Below are 7,996 nucleotides of genomic sequence, written 5' to 3'. Positions count from 1 at the left end.
TGGAGGCCACGTGAGATAGATAAAATGCAAATGGATGGTTATTTGGGGGAGACAGAGAGGGAGGCCTTTGGCAGAAAGTGGGATTTGAACTGGGTCTTGAAGGAGACCAGGGAAGCCAGACGGCAAAGATGAGAAATTCTGACATTCCCTGTTCTAAGCCTCCCCTCCAGCTCTGACATTCCCTGAGCTAAGCCCCCCTCCAGCTCTGACATCCCCTGTTCTAAGCCCCCTCCCAGCTCTGACATCCCCTGTTCTAAGCCCCCTCCCAGCTCTGATATTCCCTGTTCTAAGATCCTCCCAGCTCTGACATTCCCTATTCTAAGCCCCTCCCAGCTCTGACATCCCCTGTTCTAAGCCCCCTCCCAGCTCTGACATTCCCTGTTCTAAGATCCTCCCAGCTCTGACATTCCCTGTTCTAAGCCCCCTCCCAGCTCTGACTATTCCCAGATGTGTAAGCCTTTTCCTAGTTCTGACATTCCCTGTTCTAAGCCCCCTCCCAGCTCTGACATTCCCTGTTCTAAGCCCCCTCCCAGCTCTGACATTCCCTGTTCTAAGCCCCCTCCCAGCTCTGACATTCCCTGTTCTAAGATTCTCCCAGCTCTGACATTCCCTGTTCTAAGCCCCCTCCCAGCTCTGACATCCCCTGTTCTAAGCCCCCTCCCAGCTCTGACATTCCCTGTTCTAAGCCCCCTCCCAGCTCTGACATTCCCTGTTCTAAGATTCTCCCAGCTCTGACATTCCCTGTTCTAAGCCCCCTCCCAGCTCTGACTATTCCCTGATGTGTAAGCCTTTTCCTAGTTCTGACATTCCCTGTTCTAAGCCCCCTCCCAGCTCTGACATCCCCTGTTCTAAGCCCCCTCCCAGCTCTGACATTCCCTGTTCTAAGATCCTCCCAGCTCTGACATCCCCTGTTATAAGCCCCCTCCCAGCTCTGACATTCCCTGTTCTAAGATCCTCCCAGCTCTGACATTCCCTGTTCTAAGCCCCCTCCCAGCTCTGACTATTCCCAGATGTGTAAGCCTTTTCCTAGTTCTGACATTCCCTGTTCTAAGCCCCCTCCCAGCTCTGACATTCCCTGTTCTAAGCCCCCTCCCAGCTCTGACATTCCCTGTTCTAAGCCCCCTCCCAGCTCTGACATTCCCTGTTCTAAGATTCTCCCAGCTCTGACATTCCCTGTTCTAAGCCCCCTCCCAGCTCTGACATCCCCTGTTCTAAGCCCCCTCCCAGCTCTGACATTCCCTGTTCTAAGCCCCCTCCCAGCTCTGACATTCCCTGTTCTAAGATTCTCCCAGCTCTGACATTCCCTGTTCTAAGCCCCCTCCCAGCTCTGACTATTCCCTGATGTGTAAGCCTTTTCCTAGTTCTGACATTCCCTGTTCTAAGCCCCCTCCCAGCTCTGACATCCCCTGTTCTAAGCCCCCTCCCAGCTCTGACATTCCCTGTTCTAAGATCCTCCCAGCTCTGACATCCCCTGTTCTAAGCCCCCTCCCAGCTCTGACATTCCCTGTTCTAAGATCCTCCCAGCTCTGACATTCCCTGTTCTAAGCCCCCTCCCAGCTCTGACATTCCCTGTTCTAAGCCCCCTCCCAGCTCTGACATTCCCTGTTCTAAGCTCCCTCCCAGCTCTGATGTTCCCTAAGGCTTTTCTAAGGTCCCTTTCCAGATCTGACACCCTAGGATGACTCCCATAAGCCACAGTAAAGTGTAGAGGGGTCAGCAGGCCAAACTCTGGTGATGGCGATAAATCCATGTCCTAGAACAAAATTTGAATTAAACTTGTGGATTGGAAGGCTGTGGCCAGTCAGAGAGAAGGAGAAGGCCTCCGGGTGAGGGACAGCAAGGGCAGGAGGTGGCAATGAGCACCTTCTGCTGATGCAGAGCGTCCATGCCAGCAGGACTAGAACCATGTCAGACTCCATGGGGACTTGTTGCTTCTCACTCAGCTTTAAGAGGTGACTAGTTGCCCCGATCCCCAGACCTCCCCAAGGGTCCTGCTCCCTTCCGAGACACTAAAACTGATCTCTGCTCTCAGGATAAGGTCAACTATGCCCTGTGCTCTGGACCCCGGCTGGAGGCTGCCCTGGCCTCCAAGGACCGCGAGATCCTGCGGCTTCTCAAAGACATCCAGCAACTCCAGAACTCGCTCCAGGAACTAGAAGAGACATCGGCCAATCAGATAGCAGATCTGGAGAGGCAGCTGACGGCCAAAACAGAAGCCATCGAGGTAGGTGGCAGCCTCCAGCGAGGAGTCTCCAGAAAGGGGTCCCAGGCATGCGTGGAAAGAGGAAGAGTCCTGGGTTCTAAACATACAAAGGTGGAAGGGATTTTAGTGGCCATCTCCTAACTGAGAAGCACCCCCCATAATCCTCTCTGATAATCTCCCCCGAGGATGGTGGCTCAGCCTAGGCTCGAAGAGCTCCCTCAAGGGGCAGCCAAGACTTCCCAAGATGACCAGATCCACTTTGGGAAGGCTCTCATCATTAGAAAGTTCTCCCAGACATCAAAAGCTGGTTTTGACCTGGAGGCACTATTATTGAGGCTCTTGGTGACTTTCCCTGCCCCAAAAAGAGGCCCCCAGGGAACACTCCGAAGAATTTCTATTCTTGAATGGGGCAATTATTTTTGTTACAATTTACATAGGGAAGGATGGCCTGGTAGTCAAGGAGATGTAGGGCCCAGGCCCACCTCTGACATTTCCTGGCTCAGCAGCACTAGGCAGGCTGCCTAAAGTCCTGGTGGCCCAGATAATTCTCCAAGTGCATTAGATCTGATCAAAAGAGAAATTTATCCAGGATTTTCCCCTGCAGAGATCACATGGCTCGTCAATTTGTCCCTCTCCAAATTGTTCTATCGATGACAATTCTCTCTGTTAGATTGTCTCGTCCCTATTTGGGACCATAAACCCCATAAAGGCCAAGACAGTGTCTTAGCCAACATTCTCTCCCCACCGCCCCAAAGCTCTCCAGCCTCAGTGGTAGGTAGTTAATAAATATTGGTTATTTTAAGTTGATAAATTGTCTCAGATGGCCCAGTCTCCCAAAAGAGAATCATTCACCTACCACAACGGGGTCTGGTGGGAAGAAAATGGATTCTGAACCCCTGGGTTCAAATCTTGCCTTTGCTACTTGCTGCCTACGTGACTGTAGGAAAGTCACTTTTAAGTTATCTGTGCACTGAGAGGGCTGGACTCGGTGACTTCTGGGGTCCCTCCTGGCTCTAGCTTTAGGACCAAAACACCTGCCCTGGGACAGAATCCTATACCCCAAAGCCAAGCCCCAGAATCAGAGAGAGGGAATCCTGGGAGGATCATGGAAATGCTTGTGGATCTATAGAGGTCAGGAGGGGACTCACCTTTCTCCGGGGGCTTAGAGTTCCCCAGTTGTCTGCCAGGAGCCCCACCAACTGTGCTTTTGGAATTTATTGTTTCAGAAGTTGGAAGAGAAGCTCCAGGCTCAGTCTGACTATGAGGAAATCAAAACAGAGCTAAGGTATGGCAAGGGGCATCATGGGCTCTATATCCCTTTCTCTAGAACAGGGTCCCTGGCTGGGATGGTAGGGGCTCCCTCTCTCACTTCTTTTATTTCTCCTCTCTCCTTTTTTCCTTTATCTCTCCCCTCTCCCTCCATCTCTCTCCCGATTCTCATCTCTCCTCTTCTCCCTCTTCCATCTATTTTCTTCTCTTCTCTTTCTATTCTTTCCATTTCTCTCCCAATTCTCTCTCCTCTTCTCCCTCTTCCATCTATTCTTTCTTCTCTTCTCTTTCTATTCTTTCTCCCTCCATCTCTCTTCCAATTCTCATCTCTCCTCTTCTCCCTCTTCCATCTTTTCCTTCTCTTCTCTTTCTATTCTTTCTCCTTCCATTTCTCTCCCAATCCTCATCTCTCCTCTTCTCCCTCTTTCATCTATTCTTTCTTCTCTTCTCTTTCTATTCCTTCTCCCTCCATCTCTCTTCCAATTCTCATCTCTCCTCTTCTCCCTCTTCCATCTTTTCCTTCTCTTCTCTTTCTATTCTTTCTCCCTCCATCTCTCTTCTAATTCTCATCTCTCCTCTTCTCCCTCCTCCATCTTTTCCTTCTCTTCTCTTTCTATTCTTTCTCCTTCCATCTCTCTCCCAATTCTCATCTCTCCTCTTCTCCCTCTTCCATCTTTTCCTTCTCTTCTCTTTCTATTCTTTCTCCTTCCATCTCTCTCCCAATTCTCACCTCTCCTCTTCTCCCTCTTTCGTCTCTTCTTTCTTCTCTTCTCTTTCTATTCTTTCTCCCTCCATCTCTGTCCCAATTCTCATCTCTCCTCTTCTCCCTCTTCTGTCTTTTCTTTCTTCTCTTCTCTTTCTATTCTTTCTCCTTCCATTTATCTCCCAATTCCCTCTCCTCTTCTCCCACTTCCATCTTTTCGTTCTTCTCTGTTCTTTCTCCTTCCACCTCTCCCCATTCTCCTCCATCCTCTCTTCTTTCTCTTCTCTCTTTGGGGTAAGGAACCAACAGGATAGAATTCTGCCCTTGGACAAGCTGTGAAATGGGCTGAATTTTTTTCTCTCTCTCCCTCCCTCCCCTTTGGAGAACCCCCTTCCCACTACCCATGGACCAGAGCGCCAGACTGGCATGCCATGCTCTCAACTGGGTCCTGTTCTCTTTCAGGGGCTCCACAGGAAGTTGTCCTTGATGAATCTTAAGCATGTTAGCTACTTAGCTCTCCTAGAAGGGAGGCATTTGGAAGCATGTGGGTCGTTCAAAGCAGGTGGACATCTATTTCACCTCCACCTAAGGGTGGCCTTGGAACTGGGATGGGGAGGCCAGGGCAAACCATGTCCAGTAAGTCAAGGTTTTACCTTGTGGGAAAGACAGGGATCCTCTCCCCAAACTTGGGGCAGGCCCCCTCCTTGGCCCTCACGACATGTGGTTTCCCCTCTCTCTGACAGCATCCTGAAAGCTATGAAGTTGGCCTCCAGCTCTTGTAGCCTCTCCCAGGTAAGTGTCTCTAGCTCTACCTAGGAAGGGAGAATCATTGCTAGGACAAAGTTTACCCTAACTCATTGGCCTCCCTACCCCCACTACCACCTGGGGTATTAATGTCTCTGCAGAGTATGGCCAAGCCTGAGGACGCATTGATGATTGGAAAGGATGGGTTCTTTCCGGCCCAGAAATTTCTCCTGGAAAAGCCCAGCCTCTTGGCTAGCACTGGTAGGAGCGACGGGGCCCCCAGAATGCAGGGGTCATGGGGAGGAGGGAAGGTCCCACTGCTCCAGGGCCCTGCTGCTTGCCCTTCTGAACTTTTCTCTCTTCCTGGGAATTTTTCCGTGGAATGTAAGCAAGAGAACTTCAGCCACAGGGCTTCTTCATTTCTCTCTGCCTCAGTTTCCACATCTGTGAAATGGACAAGATAATCCCTGCCCTGCCTATCTCACGGGTTCCTTACAAGGATCAAATGAGATGACAGAAAGGAGAGCATCTTAGAAAATGGCCAAGATTCTGGGGGTGAAAGGGGGAGGCACCCTCTGGCCTTGGCCCCTATAGCTCCCCCCTTCTCTTTGTTCTCTAGAGGAGGATCATTCTGAAGATGACTCGATCAAAGATTCTCTGGGGACGGATCAGTCCTACCCCTCCCCGCAGCAGCTGCCTCATCCTTCGGGGCCAGAAGACCCCATCTCCCCCGGCCCTGTCCAGTCCCTGCTGGGACCCAGCTTGGGACAGGAAGGCCAGAGGACTTTCTCCCTGTCCCCCTTCCCTAGTCTGGGCACCGGTGAAAGGCTCCCAGGGGAGTCACTCCTCCCCAAGCCGATCATGCCCCCGGCATTCAAGGGTGAGGGAGGTGGCCTACTGGTGTTCCCACCGGCGTTCTACAACGCCAAGCCGCCGCCGCCTCCGGCCCCCCCCCAATCCCCCTGCCAGCACCGACACCGCCACCCCCGGCCCCCCTGGGGACCCCGCGGAGGGCGGCCCAGCGGATGAGGAGCAGCTGGACACGGCAGAGATCGCCTTCCAGGTGAAGGAACAGCTGCTGAAACACAACATCGGTCAGCGAGTGTTCGGGCACTACGTGCTGGGTCTGTCCCAGGGCTCTGTCAGCGAGATCCTGGCCCGGCCCAAGCCCTGGAGGAAGCTCACGGTCAAAGGCAAGGAGCCCTTCATCAAGATGAAGCAGTTCCTGTCCGACGAGCAGAACGTGCTGGCCCTGAGGACCATCCAGGTGCGCCAGCGAGGTGAGTGAGCAGCCCACCTAAATAGAGATCTTTAGTCAAGTCAAGCCCATTCGGTCCTACAAACACTTCCCTTTTTTTCCTCTAAACCTTTGCTTTCTGCCTCAGAATCCATACGAAATATCAGTTCCAAAGCAGAAAAGTGAGGTGATTAGAGTAAAATGACCTGCTCTGGGTCACTAATTTGAACCCAGGACATCTGCAAGCCTGGCTCTCTATCCACTGAGCCATCTAGCTACATTTTTAAATAATTAATTTAGAATATTTTTCCATGGTTATATGATTCATTCTTTTTCCCTCCCCCCTCCCAGAGCTGACAAGCAATTCCACCTGGTTATTCTTGTATCATTGTTCAAAACCCATAGCTACATTTCTTAAACACCTACTATGTGCCAGACGAGGTACACACGAAAGCCAAAAATAGAAATCATGCCTGCCCTCAAGGAGTTTCCATTCTGCTGGCAGGAAACCACCCAGACGTGATTAAGTCAGTATAAATATACACAAAGCAGCACGGAGTGATACAGAAACAAAAATGGAAACAGTCCCTACCTTCAAGGAGCTTACATTCCCCGGGCGAGGGATGGAAGGGAAGATAAGTCATTACAAAATTCATATCATGGAGGGGAGGAGGTGACAAGTAAAATGAAGGAAATCCAGGAATCAGGAAGAGACTTATGTAGACAGCAGCCCCCAAACTAAAGCCCTTTAGCTCATTATTAATAAATAAGCAGTTATTAAGCTCCTACTGTGTGCCAGGCCCTGTACTAAGTGCTGGACATACAAAGACAGAAAGAAAAATGTCCTGCTCTAGATGAGGAAATTTATCCAATTTCACACTTTGCTCAATTAGATAGAAATGCATGTATTGAGCATCACTTGGGTGCGGTCCACGATGCTGGACGCTGTGGTGCTCAGGTCTCACCGGCATGGATTCCAACTCCTCCATTCCTTCTCACTCTGAGATGCTTATTGACATCCTATTGACGTCCTAGAGATCCTTCTTGGGAGTCAGTTCTGAGCACCACAGTTTAGGAAGAGCACAGAGAAGCTGGAGGGCATCTGGGGGGGCGGCGCCAATCTGAATAGCCAAGAGCCTGGAATCCATGCCAGGTGGGAAGCATTTGAAGGCACAAAGAATGTCGAACTTGGAGAAGGCATTGGGTGGGGGGCAGTTATAACTGTGACCAGAAAAAAGATAGATGGATGGATGGATGGATGGATGGATGGATGGATGGATGGATGGATGGATAGATGGATGGATGAATACATAGATACACATATACATGGGTAAGGGATGGTAAGGTAGTTGGTCATTGGATAATAGATGATGAATAGGTGATAGATGGATGGATGATGGAGGGAAAGGTTGATAATAGATGATAAATGAATGATAGATGATAGGTAATCGATCAATAGATACATACATACATAGATAATGGAGAGATAGCAGTATGATAGATGATGGGTAATAGATGATAAATGGATAATAGATGATGAATGGATGGAGGGATAATAAAAAGATGATGGATGGATGGATAGATAACAGATGACAGATGATAGGCAATAGATGGATAGATAGATTCTAGATGGATAATAGATAAGCAGATAGATCAATAATGGAGAGATAGCTGGATGATGGATGGAAAATAGAGGATAAATGGATAATAGATGATGAATGGATGGAGGGATAATAGAAAGATGATGGATAGATGATAAATGGATAATGGATGATATATGATGGATGGATAGATGACAGATGATAGGCAATAGATGGTTAGATTCTAGATGCATAATAGA

The 7,996-nt window shown here is 49.7% G+C and overlaps 1 protein-coding gene across 1 annotated transcript in view; it reads left to right on the top strand.

The window, feature by feature from the left end:
- Positions 1-7,996, top strand: part of CUX2 (cut like homeobox 2) — a 461,792-nt gene that overhangs the window by 423,715 nt on the left and 30,081 nt on the right. The window contains 6 exon segments of the mRNA XM_056821762.1: positions 2,033-2,224; positions 3,430-3,488; positions 4,919-4,967; positions 5,081-5,180; positions 5,539-5,863; positions 5,865-6,199. Coding sequence (XP_056677740.1) covers positions 2,033-2,224; positions 3,430-3,488; positions 4,919-4,967; positions 5,081-5,180; positions 5,539-5,863; positions 5,865-6,199 — 1,060 coding nt within the window.

Source organism: Monodelphis domestica, chromosome 3 (genome assembly GCF_027887165.1).
Source record: "Monodelphis domestica isolate mMonDom1 chromosome 3, mMonDom1.pri, whole genome shotgun sequence".
NCBI lineage: Eukaryota > Metazoa > Chordata > Mammalia > Didelphimorphia > Didelphidae > Monodelphis > Monodelphis domestica.
The sequence above is the reverse complement of the archived record's forward strand: the minus strand, read 5'-3'. Positions and strand labels throughout refer to the sequence as shown.